The sequence below is a fragment of the Acromyrmex echinatior genome, chromosome 4 (assembly GCF_024713525.1).
Source record: "Acromyrmex echinatior isolate Ae372 chromosome 4, ASM2471352v2, whole genome shotgun sequence".
NCBI lineage: Eukaryota > Metazoa > Arthropoda > Insecta > Hymenoptera > Formicidae > Acromyrmex > Acromyrmex echinatior.
In genome coordinates this window covers 4,034,175-4,053,836 of record NC_141855.1, presented here as the reverse complement: position 1 = coordinate 4,053,836, position 19,662 = coordinate 4,034,175, and the positions used below count along the sequence as shown (strand labels likewise).

The following is a 19,662-nucleotide window of genomic DNA, read 5'->3' as shown; positions in this document are numbered from 1 at the left end:
GACTTTAGAAACGTCAAAATACGTATAAGAATATCATGGCCTAATCTTCAAATTAAAAAAATTTTTTGTACCTGTGTTATTTATGTTTATAATAATATTTTTATTTTTTATTAAAAATTTTAATAAAATTGCAAAATTGTTATAATCTAAAAATTGTCATGTCTCTTTTGCATTATATCTTTTTAAAAGTCTTGTTTTACTATTTATATTTTATCACAACATAAATTTAAATCTGCAAACTAGTTTAATCAGTTAAGCGCATCAAATATTCTAATAAAATTCAAATATTGTTCAAATATTATTTATTATATCTATATTTAATGTTTTCGAAAAGAGATTTACTTAAGCGCTCTATCGAATAATTACGATTAACAAAAATCTGATATAAATCCGATACAGTGGATAAGCTCCTTCCAACGTAGTGAGCCAAGAAAAACAGAGATGAGAGTACCTCGGTATTTCCGAACCCCGGATATCTCATTCCCTTCGGTCTATCGGGAATATACGCAAAGTACAGACAGTTCGTTCAAACTCTATCGAATGATTAACAAGAGTCTAATATAAATTCGACGCGATGGATAAACTTTCCATCATATCAATCTGAGGGGAAAAGGGAAAAATAGAGAGAGAGATGGGGAGTAAAAGAGAGAAGAGGGAACACTTCAATATTCCTGAGCCGAAGAGACCTCTCGAAAGCTTTAAATATTCTGCACCCCTGAAATCGCTTTCCTTCTTAATTATACTCAGTCTTTGAATCCAATAAGCTCGTAGACGAACTGCCTGATCCCCTTTCCTCTTCTGCTAAAGCTCCTTCCTAAAATACTGCCTGTTTTCCCGTCCTCATTAAAGCGATCTTGACGAAATATTCGCAGCAGCCACTACCACGACGACATCCCGGCCGAGTCCGCCGTGGTTCATAACTTCACAACCGAGTGTCTGGAGCACCGCTAAGCCAACTGTCAGGCCTCCCTCGAGGATTACGACACCGGCGCAACAGCCACACCAACAGCCACCGGCGCCGTCCACCCCAGCAATGCCGATAACGACGCCGGCGAGGTCAGTGGGCTACATAAACATAAAAGTCTGAAATATGTGACTCGATTAGTTAACCCCCCGGAGTTGACGCTAAAATCTGTAACACAGATTACTGACGTTGAGTTTATAAGACCTACTTAATTTATGTTAGTTAAAAGGCACTAATTAAATTCAAAGAACCAAAGTGACATAACTTGTATGAAAAAAAAAGAAATAATAAATATATTTTAATAAGAATAATTCAAATTTACAAACGTAACAAAGAAAATTAAAGTGTTTAAGATACACACTTTTGATAGAGATTTATAATTGAATAGATATCCAATAGATTCACCAGCTTCAGAAGAAAAGCCAAGTATTTCGATTTTAATTTGAAATCAAATTTATGTATTAAACATTGCAGTAATTGCAACAGTATAGTATTCACACACATAAAAATATAATAGAACGAAAATGTCGGAACAAAGTTTTCCCTGCATATTATTTTGCGCGTTAGCCATTAATTTCCTTCAATCACTGTCTGTATAACGAAAACAAATATTTTCCTTGACGTCATTTATATCAAGGATGATCTTTACGATCGTCATAAAGTTCGGTGTGTACGAAAACTATCGATAATAATGAGACCCTTCCATTTTCAGTTCTACATCAACAAGGTCCTCTGTCGACATCGAAGTCGATGAGGAAGATCAGGACCTAATATCTCCTGCGAATGGTTCTCCGGCGAATGGCCCGGCAATGCCGCCGATTATGTTTGAGACCACTCAAGCCACGACAACATCTACCTTCGTTCCTTGGAGAACCAGCCGAAGGACCACCGGTAAGATTTTCTCTTTTTCTGGAGAAACATTAATTAACGTCATTATATAATAACATTAAATACGTCATTTTTAACTATTAACATTGATATCTCGGTAGAACTAAACAATGCCATTTATGATGTTTTTATAAAATCATTTTACATATCTTCAATATAGACAATTCTCAGAATCTAGAGATCCTCAGAAATTTCTTTGTCGGTAATCAATTAACCGTTTACGTGAAATAATCTTATATCGACAACAATGGTAACGTCTTTACACAGTAACAATTAAGCTACAATATATCTAGTTTCCTGGTTATGGATCTATGAATTGACTTTGAGGATAAGCCGCTCGTATCAGACAGCGCCTAAGCATAATAGATGATCAAAGCATTATAGCTATTGTGGTGATAATAGTGTCTAAAGGCAGGTTGTCAATATTTGTTATATTATAGTTTTAGTTATTGTTTGCTTTTGTCATTGTATAATGAACACATTCTTGTTTGTAGTCTATAAATCAGCGAGTAAATAGCGCACTTCTGATTCGATCGCGACAAAGCATTAAGATCTCCTGGGGATAACCGAAATTCCATTTTCGAGCGTCGTTGCACTCCGAACTGCGTCCCCGAGGACGCCGCGATCGACGTCGGTATCGCATTAACGCCGAGCCGTTAACTGTAGTCGTTAGTTTAGGCGACTACTTAGGGTACTGATTAGGTACATACTGATTGAACCATACTGTTACAGTACCCAGCACGTTGTACCCGGAGTCCACTTCGAACGGAAGCCCGTGGTATGACTACAGACAAGTGTGTCCTCCGGTAGTAGCCCGGAACCTGTCTTGGAACACGACCAGGGCTGGCGATGTGGCCGTACAAAGCTGCCCCGGTGGTGCCAATGGTCTGGCCAGATGGCGATGTTTGGCCCGCGGAGAATCCGCCTTCTGGCATCGTGACAATCCAGATCTGAGCGAGTGTCGATCAGTCTGGTTAACCACCCTGGAAAACCGTGTGACGGACGGCGACGTGATTCTCGGTATCAGCAGAGAACTCTCGCAAGTTACAAATAACAGCCGCGGTTTATACGGCGGCGACATGATGATCACTACGAAGATTATCAAAAACATGGCCGAGAAGATGGCCCTGGACATTAAGACCTACCAAGATTCGAACCAGAGAGAGGTCAGCGTTACAGAGTTGCTGCAGGGCGTAGTGAGGACCGGTAGCAATCTGCTCGACAAAGCGCAAATGGCGTCCTGGAAGGATCTTAGTCATCAGGAACAGATGAGGGTCGCAACATCGCTGCTGATCGGTCTCGAGGAGAACGCCTTCTTATTGGCCGATACGCTTCTGCAGGAGAAGACCATTATGCATGAAGGCAAAAACATATGTGAGTACTACTAATGATGATTGGTAATTACTACAGAACATTTTATCGGACTATGCATTTATTATTCCTTTACAAGCCACGTAAGGAGACATTAAGAACTTCAATATCCTCTTCATTAAGTTACTATCTTTGCTTGTAACCAATTGCCTAGATAATTACAGAACATTATGTCGAAATTATGTTAAGAATCTAATTTGCGATTTCCATTAATATAAGATAGGATTTAGTTTAAAATCTAAAAGATCTAGAGAGAGAGAATATACTTTTTATTTATTTTATAATTTTCTGTTATATTGTAAATTTAAAATATAAAAGAAAGTAAATTATTATATCAAAGGAAATTGTGACGCAGATATAAGCAAAATACGTTTCAAACTTATAAATTTTCTTGATCTTCGAAACATATACATTTACAATATTAATTCGTAAATTGATAGTTTGTTATTAATAAAATTCCAAATTACATTCATTTTGAAAAACTATAGAACTTAGAATTCGTGACATAGTGGAGTTACGTAACACAATAATTAAATTCTTTCCTCCGGAATAACTATTTTCATTTCAATATTTTGAAAGTCACGGACGCACGTTGCATTCGCCTTCAGCGTACATTGCAAACGATCGAATGATTTATATCGCTCGCGCATCCAACACCCGGTAATCTCCGGTCTAGATAAAATACAGATCCGAATCCATCGTAATTCTCCGGTACCCGCCCGGATTACATTATAATCCAGACGAGTACGGCGCGAGCGCATGCTATTATTACTACAAAACGACGATGGAATTACGAGCGACTTGATTTACTTCCCGGAAGTGCGTCGCGGCTTGATTGAGCCGGTATGTACGTACATCATCAGATGCACGCTTGATAAACTGCATAACAGCGGAGAGCAAAAAGCGTCAGAGAAAAGAAGAGGAGGGGCAGTTGATGAGCGACAGCTGGTCGGACGCTGTATAACGTCCTCCTTTCCAGAAGAAATATCGAAACCGCATTAAGTCCTTCTTCTTGGCAACGCCACTGATTGATACCGCGATCAATTCTTAATCCCTCCTTTCGCGGCAAATTACACAGCGTGTTAAGGCTACACTCCAAATCCAAGTATATAATAAGTGACTTTATACGTGAGTGTGAATGATTCAGTTTTTCGTGTAAAAATATACTAACTATACTACATTTAAAGGTAAATCCATTTTTGTAAGCATTTTTATGTTATTTTTACACAGAAAACTGAATCGCGCACACATATAAAGTCATTTATTATACACTTAGATTTGCAGAGAGAGAGAGAGAGAGAGAGAGAGAGAGAGAGAGAGAGAGAGAGAGTATTGTTCTTTCTTGCAATAAATAAATCTCTTGGCAAATTTGGAACAACTTAGTTTTTTAATGAATTTTAAACAACATAATTAAATAAAACTTTTATTAAATTACTCTTTTTAATTTTATTTAATTATGTAGATAACAAACGAAAAAATAAAGAATTACTTTTTTTCTATCGCGTAATTTTCAATTTATGATATAGCACGCGCAGCTGCGCGGAAATGTTGTAGATTTTTTAAATTAATGATGTTATGTAATGGTTTTTACTGTATATTTTAAAAAATTATATTTCAAAATCACATATAAAATTTTATATACAATTTTATTTATAAATAATGGAATGTGTTCCAATTTTTACCGTTATTTTTATTTATATCTCTATATATTAAGCTAGCAGGATCTATTTAGCAAAATTAAATTGGACCTATGAAAATATTTAGTATTTCTTTGTATTAAGTTATACTATACCAATAAAAATTTTGTATTCCGTGTCATTTTGAGAAAAAAAAATAGCGTTGCAAGTTTAATACTAAGCTAGTAGATAGTCACATAGAAAAAGAAAAAGAAAACAAAAGTAGTAGAAATACAAAAAAATAGTAGAAATACAAAAAACTGACTTTGTATAAATTTCTACCATTAGAAAACAATTGATTTATTGATTCATTCCTCACGAAACAATTTCCAATTTCGGTATTCTTAAAATAAATGTTCGTTGTATAAAGTTTAATAATTACTGTTTTATCGTAAATTAATTCGTATTTTTCGTGAATTCTTGAATGATTAGAATTCTCATGAAACGCGTTAAACGCGCCAAGAAAAAGATATCACTTACTCGCTTAATTAATCGCGTGCGTGTCTTCACCACAGTGATGGAAGTTCGCGTACTGGACGCGCGCAACATCGGCAACGAGCTGGAAGTTTTCCCGAGCGAAGCCGCCCAGCAAAGGTGGACAGTCTCGAACGATCGCGTGGAACTTACCAGGGGCGCTTTACTGGACAACAGCGAGGCCGGTATCGTCCGGCTGGTCTTCATGGCCTTTGACAGACTCGAGGAGATACTACAGCCGCAAGCGGAGCCGCCGTCCGTCGTCATGAACGACGATCCCCAGCCACTGCCGCGGAGAAACACCACCCGTCTTCTCAACAGCAAAGTTATCTCGGCGTCCTTGGGAAAAGGCCGACACATACAGCTCTCAGAACCCGTTCGAGTGTATTTCAGACATCTGGCGGTCGAGAACGTCACTAACCCCACTTGCGTCTTCTGGGATTACATCTTGAGGTAATTTCGCCTTCGTCCGATCCTATTTCCACTTTGTACAATACTAAAAGTGCTGAGGAGTCTTTCTCTTATTTCTTCATTTTCAATTTTCTCTTCCTGTGTTTCCACTGAACTGTATACAACACTTGCAACAACTCGCGGAAATAGGAAGTATATTCGTTATTATATTTAATCCGTGCTGTATTTATCCTTAAAACGAGATTATAGAGATTCGATATTCTATACAAATTCGGTATTCAATAAAAAGATTTATTTAAAATTGATACATTTCAGAATAAGATTTTTAAATTTTTATTCTGGAAATATAATTTTTAATTTTTAATATTACATAATTTTTTTATAAATTTTTTATGAGAAGAATATATGTAAGAATATATGTACATATATATGATACCATATGTACATATATTACATATATTATGGATTCAAGAATTATAAATAAATATTCTATATTTATTTATAACACACAACTAACAAAATTGAAACTATCCTCGCGCATTTTTGACGCTTTCCGACGGAAAAGTAACAGTACACGAACTATCTACTCTACACGCGATACCTTATTTCCCACAGCGCCTGGTCGGACGAGGGATGCCAGATACAAAAGACCAACGAGACTCACACCGTGTGCGAATGCAATCACCTGACGAACTTCGCCGTGCTGATGGACGTGCACGCCGTCAGGCTGGACATCGCCCATCAGGTTGCTCTGCAGATCATCACGTATATAGGCTGCATCATTTCCGTCGTCTGCCTCGTCCTGGCTATTCTCACGTTTCAATTATTTCGCGGACTGAAGGTAATGTATATAACTGCGCGAGCGCCGATCGATCGGCATTCAATCGCGGCGAGATGGAATTTTTTGTCACTCTGCCTGATCCCTGATTTGCAGTCGGACAGAACGACGATCCACAAGAATCTCTGCGTGTGCCTGCTGATTGCCGAAGTACTTTTCGTTTGCGGTATCGGCCAAACTAATCAGAGAATCGTTTGCGGCATCGTGGCCGGCTTATTGCACTTTTTCTTCTTGTGCGCATTTGCCTGGATGTTCCTCGAAGGTAATTCAGCCAGCCTCTTATTTACATTATAATATGAAATATTTTATTATTTTGTTTATATAATCTATATATATATATATATATATATACATACATACATACATACATACATACATACATACATACATACATACATACATACATACATACATATTGTATATTGATTTTGGTATTACGTTACAGGATTCCAATTATATGTGATGCTGATCGAGGTATTTGAAGCGGAAAAATCGCGGCTTCGGTGGTATTATCTGGTCGCGTATGGCGCACCACTGTTGGTCGTAGCAATTTCGTGCATAATCGATCCACTCAGCTACGGTACCGATCGGTACTGTTGGCTGCGCGCAGATAATTATTTCATCTTCAGCTTCGTCGGACCTGTGATACTCGTTATACTGGTAATTGACCGATACATTATCGACTAACTGAACAATCTACTAGGAAAACATCATTGTGCGAGTGTTGGCGATATGAGATACTCGTTATCATTTGTATCACGTATCTTAACGTGATGACTTTTTTCTTTTTTAATTTTATAACATTAATATTTAAGACGTCAATTGATTTTAATGTTATCTTTTGCAGGCAAATCTGGTATTTCTATCGATGGCAATCTATATGATGTGCCGGCATGCGAACACCACCGTGGCTATGAAAAGCAAGGAGCATTCCCGATTGGCTAGCGCAAGGTAAGCACGGTGGTCCTTAGTAGCCCGTTTCTTTATTTTATTTTATTTTTTTTTTAGTAAAGTATTATAAACTGCAAACTGTATATACCGTGTACCAGTCGAGTGCGTCCGTTGTCCGTCACATTCGAGATTTGACCCTCCCATCGAAGAGTAGCAATCGAGATGTTTGTTTGGTGCTTTCGGTTTATACGTTCGCAAGCTTTACTTGCTTAAAGAGATCTCCCGAACGCGGATCTTGTTGTCACGCATCTTTTGGCGGCCATGCTGATTTTTTGGTTTTGGTTTTGAGTCCTATGTTTGGAATGACCGCAGATTTCGTTCGTTCGACACACCACTGTATTGCTGTGATATTTAGGATATACACGAGTATATCGTTCGATTACACAAATTGTCGTAAAGATATGCAGGGTGCGCTATTCTAAGTCTTTAAAAAAACACTATCGAAATAATTTTCTATATTTATTTTTTATTTGCAATTTCATTGTTCTGTAAATTCGTAAATTATTTGTTTTGTAAGGATTTTGAGTTTTATTTCATTTTTTTTTTAGAGATTCTGCGTTTTGTGATAAAATAATGCTAAATATCACCGAAAAATATTTTGAGTAAATTTTAATAATTTTAAATTGGTTCAAAAATGATGCGAAATAAAATTTTTCGAAGTTAGATCTGTTAGATATCAGATTATCATTTCATAGATTTTGAATTTTTAAGGTTATTGTTCTGTGAATTGTTAACTTTATAGATAACTTTATAGATAAAATATAGAATGTGTAGAAATATTAATTTATTTAGCGTTTTTTGAAAACACCCTGTATATTGTGATATTTAATTTAAGGATTTTATAAACGGAGGTATAATCAATAATTTGTGTAAAATTATTATTTAAAAAAGTAAGTTTCTATATTTTTATAAAATCGTGAAAATACGTAAATAATTTGGTGATGGTAGTGAAATTTGTTGCAATCCCGATTCGGATTATTGCAGATAATATCTATCGCGATGACTGGTGTTTAAATATTTCTTTGTACATAACTAATTATCAATTATTTCACTTACGAGCGAAAACGCCGTGCTTTTACTCGGCAATAAGTAATGCGAATCGAGCATTGCAAATCAGAGAATAAGCTATAATCAATTAATGGTGCCGGAACAATCACCTAACTGCTGTCTTGTTTCATTTTTGTATTAAATCTTCTACCCACTTCTGTCTACACTGTTCTACATTCTTCTGCATGGCGTGGTTGGTTGGTAGTGGAAAGGAAGAGAATGCTCTTCCCAACAAATTGCAAGCGCACTTGTAAGATATTTACCATTTTTATTATTACTCACCAGTCATATCGTTAACGTCATCATTAATCGCCATCTCGCTCGTCTCATTTGATCATCCCGTTTTTTTTAGTTTATTTTGTTTCAATTAAGCTATCCAAGTATCATTACACTGATTTTGTGAACGTAGCTGTAGACTTTAGTCTCTTACATCATACATCAAAACACTCGCCGCCACGTAATATCGCAACACTCATAGGAAACGCGATTTAAACGCCAGTGTAGCGTTTGTATGCATATTGTAACTAATACATTGATTGAAGGAATAAATATATGAGAGCGAAGAATTTTATAATTTATAATATTTAAAATTTACGAATTTTTAATACAATAAAATGATTTAATTTTACAAATAAGTTTTTATAAAACCTGAAATCAATATATATTATTCTAGAATTAGTTTGTTATAATAAAAAAAAACAATTTTATTTGTGTAAGAATTAAATTTCCAAAAATTATGACATCATATACATTTTTATTCCTTTAGTTAATTAATTGTTAAAACAGTATCGTCTCTATTTAATAATTTGTAAATCTCTGACAGTATTTCAATCATGCTTACTGCTTATTTATGTCGCAAAAATAATATTATATTTTTAATTGATATTATAATATCAATTAAATTGTAATTATAATTGATAATACGATATGTGTCACAATTAATTTTATTATTTATTTTAGTGATAAATAATTTAATTTTTTTCTTGAATAAAGTCATTTTTGTTAAAGATAATTCACATTTCTAGTATTTTTTAATTATCTCTTACAACAATATTGCAAAATTTTTGTGTAAATGTATGATGTTTTCATAATAACTGCGATCGATCACATGTATATATATATATATATATATATGTATAATAACTACACACTTGTTATATATTTATTATGGCACTTGCATTTCCTGTGAGTAGACACGATAATTCACTGCATGTAGTATTCTCCTTAGTTTCGGGTATTACGCCTGATTTACAAGTAGATAGACGTGAAAGTACCGTAGAAATATATCCGCCTACCTATATATCGCCACACGTTCTAATCATAATGGTTTAGATAAAATGCCGCGATTCCGGCGATGCTCAAAGTGGTGCGTTTGCGTTACTTGCAAAAATAAATACTCCGAGCATAATGTCGCAATGTTTAAATATCACTTTCGACGAATCCTCGCGTGTCTCACGATGTTATGTGACAGTCGCACTATTTTTTTCTCTTCAACATCGTAATACTAATGTCAAGTATTAAAACATAAACCACATTTTACGATCGACTGAGGAAGTCTGGGATCGATTGGCTACAATTATCCTTATATTTTTTCTATAAGTAGCAAATAATTCAGAAAAGAAAATGAAAATTACTGCTATTTAAAATAAAATAAATGAAATTTTTTCCTTATAAATTTTTTTCATGTACGAATTTTTCAAAGTTAGTGGATTGCGACGTTACAACTTGCAATCAATTAGCGATGAATTATATAGTGTTGCAAGATTGTAGCGAAAAATTGGAAATCTATAAAGTTATCATGTTATTTGTACTAATGATATTTTCTTCGTTTGTCCTTCGAGTTGCAGAAAATATCCTTTTATTTTTATCAAAGACTGTCGAATCCACGTGTCAGTTTAAATTTTTTATTAACTGAAGTGAAGTGAACTTAAATAGCTTAAGTAATCCGAGTTTTCCCAAATATGACGCTTTACGAGATTTCATTTTTTCTGCGAAAGTCATGTTCCATCGGAGCGTTTACACGACAATATGTTGGTCCCCTTTAAGCGCCGCCATCGCGATTTGTATTGTACAAGAGAAACTTGGCTGGCTGTTCTCCTGTAATTTATTATTCTGTATCTTCTGATCAGGGCCTGGCTGCGGGGCGCTATCGTGCTGGTGTTTCTACTAGGTCTGACCTGGACGTTCGGGCTTCTCTACTTAAACCAAGAATCCGTCGTGATGGCGTACATCTTCACCGTATTGAATAGTCTCCAGGGGCTGTTTATCTTTGTGTTCCATTGCGTACAGAACGAGAAGGTAAGGGAATACGTCGGGGCACAGAAGTCCGCCTTGATTTAGACTATTCTGGTAACATCGCCGAATGTTCCCTGAGAGAGAGATACAAACAACAAAATCCGAATTGTTCGTGAAATATGTAATGATTTTTACTTAAGAGTGATACCGCGTAATTTTTTATAAGAATAATTTTGCATCGATACGCTTCCCATAAAACCTAATCAATTCTATTACATATTTTTTTTACAAATGATTTGTAAAAAAATGTTACATTGTTGTTTATAAAACTATGTAAACTTTATATTTTTTTAGAATGAGATTATGCAATGAGTTGTGATAATTTTTTATAAATCATTCTCACTTGTGTATTAATTTTTATATTAACTTAAAATTCGAAGAATTTTCTAGTGCTTAAGTTTAATATGTCACGATTGATATTAATTAAGATTACTGGAACGATAATCATGTTAGCATCGTATTGTTTTGCTCATGAAAATCAGAACATGGAGATGATTTGTCTAATGAAGCGCTGTACAATAAAGTCTAATAAAGCGCAATACAAGTTACTGACTTTTACTTCGCGTATTTTTGTCACCCGTAGTAGGCTCATTATAATTTTTTCAAGAATTTGAGAACTTTTTTTTGTTATCATCGCGAGAAGCACCGATATTATTTTCATTTCTAGTTAAACCGGCACTATAATTTCGAGCCTGCGAACTTAGATCGCACAACATTTTCACAAATAATCGCAGACGGCTTCCTGAATTTTGCCTATAGATGACAAAAGGACGTAAACTGAATAAAATTTGAAAAAGCATAATTTTTTCTTTATTTTACTAATGTAATGATAAATTTTAATCGCGTACCATGGCTATTCGTCACGAAGCCGTCTGCAACCTGCGGTCTGCAGTGTCCATGTATCAGACTCGCAGAGATGCACATAACGCATCTGCACGCTGTCTCGCACAAGCCTTTAGTTCTTTCTCGCACCGTTAAACTCGTTTCGTTGGGTCGGGCGGGCTCTGCTTTGCTCTTGCAGGTGAGGAAGGAGTACCGAAAGTTCGTGCGCCGTCATTCTTGGTTGCCGAAGTGCCTAAGGTGCTCGAAGACTGTGACAGGCGGCTCGGCCGGCTCCACCGGCGGCAGTGGCGGTACCGGCGGCGCCAACGGCGGCAAGGACTTCGCCTCGCATAACACCTCGTCGAACCCCTCGGCTCCTACCACTGACAGCTCCGGACTGTCGCCTCATGCAGCCACCAATGTGGGTACCAACGCCGGCGCCACATCACCGCCGAACAATCACAACAACCTGACCACCACCTGTAACAATACGAATCTTTCGATAAACGTGAACCTGAACAATTTGTCGCTGAGATCGCCGGTCGGGGCACACCAGATGCACATGATGGCACCTAGCAACCACAATAGGCATCCCGCTCAGCAAGGTATCCAAACGCCGCTTATACACCAAACCGAGACACACGGATAACGAAGCGAAATGGAGTGATCGCCCTGTGGGATCACAGTGATCGATTACTTATGAAAATTGAGGTCTATTGTAGTTCCATATGTTCGCAACTTTTGCAGACACTACGTCGTTTTGATCAAATTGACTCTTGACTTGTCACATTTTTTTTTACTTCGCTTAATATATATGCAAACTGATAATATGATATAGACTGACGTAGTATTTGTAAAAATTAGAACATATTTATTTTCATAAAATATTGGTTACTGTGTTTTATCCACGGCACAATTGAAAGACTGGAATTGTAGGAGTCCGAAAGCGAAACGTGCGTCTTTCTCCTCCACTCTCACTTTTTTTATAATACAGCAATGACGGTGCAATACTTGATCAATCTCTGAAGTACGTCAATTAAAATCTAACGTTTTCTGACATTGTATACACAAGTCAGACTAGCATATGTAATAATTTGTACATGATCTCATAGGATCAAAATAATTTCTAGTATTGATAAATTGCATTTCTTTCTCTGTTTCTGACTTTTTTCTATATATTCTTTTCTCGCTTTCCTTTTAGTATGATTATGAGTAACACAAGTATGATCCGTCTATAATTAATTATTATCGTTCACTTTTTGCCTGTCGCTCAGAACTCAGCCTGCCTTCCTTTAAACTTGCCCCTTCACAATTGAAAGGTTGCTACGGTTAATTGTCTCTCAGCGTGAATTACAGTTTCTGTCTGTCTCTCTTGATCTTTTCAGCGTGTGTAAATAGATCTTAGTTCGTCACGCATTTAACGCTAAATGTAGTTACTTGGTTCCCGATTTCATGCTTATGATGTATTATGTATTAGATTTAATAATCCAACAGAATTTAAATTGAAGCGTAACGCTTCATTAATTTTTCTCTTTTCTTAATATATTATATTAAATTTGTTGCAGAATGTATGTAAAGTAGACAGTCCTGCTAGTTTATTTGATTATTTTTACAGATAAAGCTTAGTATATGCTTATAGATTTTTCACTTAGAAATTATTTATAATCATAAACTTTCCAATAAATATTCATTTTTACTTAAAAATTTTTTAATCTGTATATAAAGTTAATCTGTCACGATTGTAACTTTACAGTTAATAATTTTATTTTTTAAAAATAATTTTTATATATCATAGAAATTAATTTACAAAGATTTAGATTTTCTGTATGTCAGATTATTACGTTTTGAAGCGTATATTTCTGAATAATGTTTAATAAGTGTACATTCGGCTTTAACGCTCGAAACCGACATGAACCTGAAAGCTTTTTTGGTGTTATCAGCAAGTCACTTCAAAAACTGACTCGCAAAACGGCGAACTAAAAGGCATTTAACGAACCGTTCAGCTCTTTCGACCCTGTCGCGTTCAGAGAGTCGAAGAGAATTGGCCGACAAAAATAGAGTGAGAAGGAAAGAGAGAAAGAGAGAAAGAGAGAGAGAGAAAGACAGAGAAACTAGCGAAACAAAAAATGTATTTGGGAGAGAGATTGTTGAATGTGCTCGTGTATACTGTTATAGGACAGTTTGTAGGAAAACGTCAGTTAGAGGAAAACACACTAATATTAAAAATGATTAAAAATAAAAAAATTTCGAAAATACAAAAATATAAATTTAAGCATAAACTCTTTTCATTTTTACGTTTTTAATATTATTTTAAAATTAGAATTTCTTTATAGCATTCTATTTACAAAATGCATTTCGATACAATATATATATATATTCTTCAATTTCTAAATTAAATTATTTCATATTTAAACTAATATCTATATATTTAAATTTTAACAAAGAAGTGATAAATTTGAAATTTGATAAAATCTATAGTTTTTTTTCCTTTTTTTAATTATATATAATTTTATAAAATGATATTTTTTTGCATATATTTTTTTAAGTTTTTTTTTCTTCATAAGTTATTCCATATAATAACTTTCATGTTAAAATTCTTGAAATAAGTCATTGTTTTGTACATTTCGTATTATTTTGAGCTCGTTAAAGGAATAAATAAGATTCTTTTTCTTGAGTTCAACTTGAATTCAAGTATCTTGTTAATACGACCTGTTATACTTCCAATTAAGAAAGTGTCTCTCATCTGGCGTTCATTATTTAAAATATCAAGATAACAATTTTTCAAGGATTTTGAATACCAAATTATTTCAAGTAACAGCTTGAATATAAATATCGCTTATTAGTTTAATTAGTCTCGAAATGTCCAGAAACGTATAAATATATTTGTCATATTTATCATTATTACATTGATTAGAAAAGATTCAAGTCAGACTAATAACGAGAAAAACATTTGCATATTTTTATTTTCAATAATTAAATTACCATTTTTATTTTTTAAAGCTTGTAATGTTATAGCCTTTACAATTAAGTATCATTCTATTTAGTGATTCCAATTTTATTTCTTATAAAGCTAGTTTAAATAATTCTTCTGTAAAGAATTTTTAAACTTTCTTTAAAATTAAGGAATCTTAGAAACAAATTTATATTTCTCTTTTTGGCAAATAAATTCGACTGAAGAGATGTCGCTTCCAGATTATCGATTCGATAATGACTCGACGTCCCCATTTTGTAAATAACGCGCGGGAGGCAGGCACAGCACGAACATTCGAATTCGCACTCTCGCGAGCACGCTCGCCCGCAAGACTTCCTACTAACAGTGGTGATTTCCGTGCTTCTTATCTGGCTTCGGGGTTTGGTGTAATGCGGTTGCTGGCTACTTTGTATCCTCTTATGCCCCGGCCCGCTCCCTTTCTCACTACGAAGAGCGCGATTTCGCGCGATTCATCGTTTATTTCAGATCTTCCGGATCATCAATGAAATCTGTGATCAGATAAAAGGCAGTAAGTGATATAATTTTACTGAAACAAGTACTTTACACAGGCATTTTTATAGCTGCAGTTGAAATAATATGGTAAGTCAAATTAAATAATAGATAGTTTAATATTAGTAACGAATTGAATTTTTATATCGAATGACAAGTATTTAAATAAAATTAATTTAAATAGATATTATTGACAGAATTAAAAAAAAATTTTTATTATATCTTTTAATTTTTAAACTAATTTAGGATTAATTTGATTTGTTAAAAAGACGTTTGCAGACTTTTAATTTAGTTATAAAAACATGCTAACAAAATAATTATAATATGATGAAAAGAGCTGAGAAAATATAAGTTTGACTTGTCAGTTACTGCCTTTTTTCTAATCACAGTAAAAATAATTTCAATGGAATAATCGTAATATCAGATACACTCGCGCAATCATGATTTACGATCACTCTCGTAATCGTGTCTCCTTTACATGCCTTTTATCGCTAACTTTTTGCTTATATTTGATATATTTAAATAAGTTTTATTTGATCAGCAAGTTGGTGATTACTCATTTATTACAGTTAGAATGTTGAAGCAAATTATTGTGATAATTAATTTTATTTATATTGCTAATAGTTTTAAGAAAATTATCTCATCAATTTATTATAAATGTATAAATTTTTCATTTAAAGTGTCACATATAAATTATATTTTTAAATATTTTTTTTATGGCAGAGATATAATTTTTTTCTGCACAATTTAAAAATTCGTAAAAGATAATTTAGAATATAAAAAGTTGAGAGAAGTAAAAATTAAAATAATCAGAGACTGTTGATATTTGTCGCGACAACCTTGTATAAAAACTTATTTTAATTTTAGTAATTATCTATGCTACCTTATTCGTATTGTCAACCAGATTGTTCACGACGAAGAAATTTAAACAAACGAACTTCCGTCGACGATGGGGAAGGTATACGTTTAGAAAGATTCGTAATGTACTAGTGGACTTAATTCTAACTAGACACGCGAAGGGCGGAGTACGAAGGGATGCACTCTATGCAAGCACTTACACGTCGCATTTCACGTCTATTTGTTCTCTTGCACTTCATGGCACTTCCGTATTCCGCCTGAACGCGCTTCGAGTAATTAAGTGGTTTTTTCCTCCCATGAACATGCGATCGATGGAAAACGTTTTCTTGAAAATGTGAATGCTCACGCATAACGATCATTACGTTGTAACATGCAACTGTTGGCGCAAAAATTTTTGCGTTTTCCGTCGAACTTGCCGAAGTGTTTTACATGCTGAGAAACATATGTTTAACCCTTTACACTTGTCGTACCGACAAACCATTACGAAATTATATTTAAATTAATGCATTTGTATATCGATTTAATAAGAGAGCAACATTGTTCTGCAGTTTGTTAAAAAAAAAAAAATTCATTAAAATAGATTTATTTTTGTTATTACAAAATATTAGCTTTTTATTATGTATTATTAAAAAGCAATGTTCTGAAGGTTCAAGTTATAAATTTAATGAATTTCGTACAAATTTAAAAAAAATTAGATTTAATAATTGTGATAATAATGAAAACAAGAAAGAACTGTAATCGGATTTGTGTTTCAAGTGTGAAGGATTAAAGGCGCTCAAATGCTCGCTCAGGCACTCACCCACACGATCAGTCATTTAATGGAAAATGAAGGGAAAAAAAAGAAAGGTACAGGCGAGGAAAATCCGCGTGAACCAATCCGTTACATCTGTCACACCTTCACCGCATCACACATGCTCATTCACCGGCCACTTTCGCTCTTTCTCTTTCTCGCTCTTTATTCCTTATCTGTTGAATGCATTTTGCTGATTATTATCAGTCCGCATATGCAAACAATGAGGTGAAATAGATTACACAAAGACTATTCTCAAACAATAGGGACTAGTTTGTCGTCGAAAACCTCCAACCACAATCACATATGGATTTAAAAAATTCAATATAAAATAATCTTAATTTATTATCTATCTATCTCGAATTAATTGTTGAAATTAAAATGTCAGATGATTTAATTCCTTGTGAGAAGAACTTCTTTGACTTTTTTGTCGATTTCTTTGCATTACGAGTCATCTAAACGAAAGATATCGTGCAGCGCTCTTTTTCGACTTGTGTTAGAACTGCAGGTCATAGGTTTTGTTCGGACCGGAAGTCTGGCTGTAGCCATCGCGTGACCCGTCCCTATAGAATCTCGAAACAGGTGCAATCACGTGTCGTTCTTGCGCAACAAACTCCAGTTCGCTGAAGGGAAGGAGGTCGCGATGTGTCCAAGGAAAAGCCTTTAGCGTGCGTGCTGACGTCGCGTATCTCAGAGCACTACGTCGTAGATTTGCTCCTGCACGAGTTAAATCCGTTCCGCTTCCGGTACCGCACGTCGCGCGAGATACCGTTGGATGTATCCATATCTCCCTTGTGTCTGCTCGTGTCGCGCGAAATCTACGCGCCACTTCTCCCCGTATGCACACAATTATCCTAATTGGTGCACAGGTCTCTTTTGTCCCGTTGCTTCATCGATCAAGGAGCTTAAGGTGTTTCCGGCTTAATTTCTACTTGTACTACGTGTACGATGTATTTACAAGAATAGCAGTATTTTTTGTTAATAATGTTAGCATGAAATATCATTTTCTTAATCATTAATGTGTATTAATCGCATTTCATATTTCGATAACTGATTAAATCGATATTTTTTTCTACCTAAAATATAAGAAATAAATAAAATGTATTTGTTAATTAAATTTTAAATTTTCGATAATGAATATTGCTTTGATTAAAATTCACAAAATAGAAACAGCTAAAACAAACAATAGGAGTATAGCAAATTCTTCAATTTAATCCACAATTTCTACATCGTAATATATTCATTCCTTTTCTACAATTTTAGTGAAATGAAACCTTTCTTAAAATCAGTGCGATTTTTAGCTTAGAAAGCTAAAGCTTTAGCTTTATTTACTGACACGTATCATTGAAGCTACATAAATATTTTAATTATTTAGAGTAATATGTCGATTTTTTTCGGTCGATGATTACGCATGGGATAATTATTCAGAAAGTAGTTCATCCATTCCTACACGTATACACTAAATCACGAGCAACACTGACAAGGCTGGCCCTGCCCATCAGTAAACGAAGGGTTAAGGGGGAACGGCGGATTGGTTGCAGTACTTGGTATCCGGTCGAAGCTGGGCGATAGTCGATAGGCAGCCGGCAGTAACGGTGCCAGGTGAACCCGCCTCGTCCGAGGCTCACATCGTGGCCACCCTGCCGTACGCACGTCACGCCTTCTTACCCTCAGCTCCCAATATCCCCAAATCTGCCACCGCCACTTGGGGCCACCTTAACAAAAACCTCATGTGGAAGGTAACTAATTCACCGCTAAATTCGCTCGCTGTGTTTCTCAATCTCGGGGGCGGCTCTATCGTAAGACGAACTTTGTGATCGTTTAAACTTTTATACATCTGTTACATCTTGGCAAAAGGTATAAAACACTTTTATTTAATGCTCAAAGATTAATAGATTATATTTGTATCATATTTAAATATTTTAAAATTTGTGTAATTTACTCAATTTAATATAAAATTGACTTTAATTGTTTTAAGTAGTAATCTTCTTGAATAATATATACAAAAGTAACAGCATCGCTCTACGGCGTTCCGAAATTGTAGCTTCATATATTTGTGAATATCTTATATATTATAGTCCGTTATTGTAAGGATTTCCTAAACCGCTGCTTTGACATTGATAATATTCTAAATAGATAATATTCTAAGTAAGTATGATCTTCACGTCAGCAAGCAATTTGCATTTATAAGACCTCCAATTATGGTCTTTGTATTTGCAAGGATCTTGCTTTTGTGAAAAGTACCCTAATCGAGTACATAATCCACGTGTTTACAAATACTTCGAAAACCGCTATTCTCGTATCTGCGAGTACGTAGTCTCTTGCGAGAATCGTGCTAATTATCGCTTTAATATTTCCGAAAATATTAAGATTTCAACGAAAATATTTGTTGTAAAAATCTTGCTTAAGTATAATACTTTTGCCAAAAGTTTCGCTAAAATTAGAGCCGTCTCCAGTTCACCGTATGTCTTTTGGTCTCTCTCTTTTATTTCTGCATGGTGTGCGGTATTACTTTTCACTCATGCACAGCATCTAGTCACCCTTACGCATCCTAGGAGTGAACCTGATCCGAATATTGAGCATGGCGATGCGGATACACTTTGTTGACGTGTAAAGATTATTTTTCATGTTTGCGACATAGCTTGTGCTACAACCTCCGTCTGCACTCTTCCCTCAATCTTTTTCTGTTAACACACCAATGAAAATGAAACAAAGGATAAAAGCAGATCCTTTGTCTAAATATGAGTTATTTGTCCTTTCATTTTTGAGTTACAGAGTGATGTTTGTTTCAATATC

At 34.9% G+C, this 19,662-nt stretch overlaps 1 protein-coding gene across 10 annotated transcripts in view; it reads left to right on the top strand.

Annotated features, from left to right (window-relative positions):
- LOC105152941 (latrophilin Cirl) overlaps positions 1-19,662 on the top strand; it is a 476,845-nt gene that overhangs the window by 446,677 nt on the left and 10,506 nt on the right. For 6 of the 10 annotated variants that reach the window (XM_087406038.1, XM_087406030.1, XM_087406032.1 and 3 more), the window contains 12 exons: positions 873-1,056; positions 1,677-1,855; positions 2,585-3,226; positions 5,415-5,826; positions 6,400-6,625; positions 6,719-6,884; positions 7,068-7,282; positions 7,470-7,573; positions 8,826-8,870; positions 10,750-10,918; positions 11,937-12,158; positions 18,408-18,605. In XM_087406038.1, coding sequence (XP_087262164.1) covers positions 873-1,056; positions 1,677-1,855; positions 2,585-3,226; positions 5,415-5,826; positions 6,400-6,625; positions 6,719-6,884; positions 7,068-7,282; positions 7,470-7,573; positions 8,826-8,870; positions 10,750-10,918; positions 11,937-12,158; positions 18,408-18,605 — 2,762 coding nt within the window. The remainder of the gene's footprint in view (positions 1-872; positions 1,057-1,676; positions 1,856-2,584; positions 3,227-5,414; positions 5,827-6,399; positions 6,626-6,718; positions 6,885-7,067; positions 7,283-7,469; positions 7,574-8,825; positions 8,871-10,749; positions 10,919-11,936; positions 12,159-18,407; positions 18,606-19,662) is intronic. The other 4 variants (XM_087406035.1, XM_087406034.1, XM_087406036.1 and 1 more) reach the window with 3 other exon arrangements.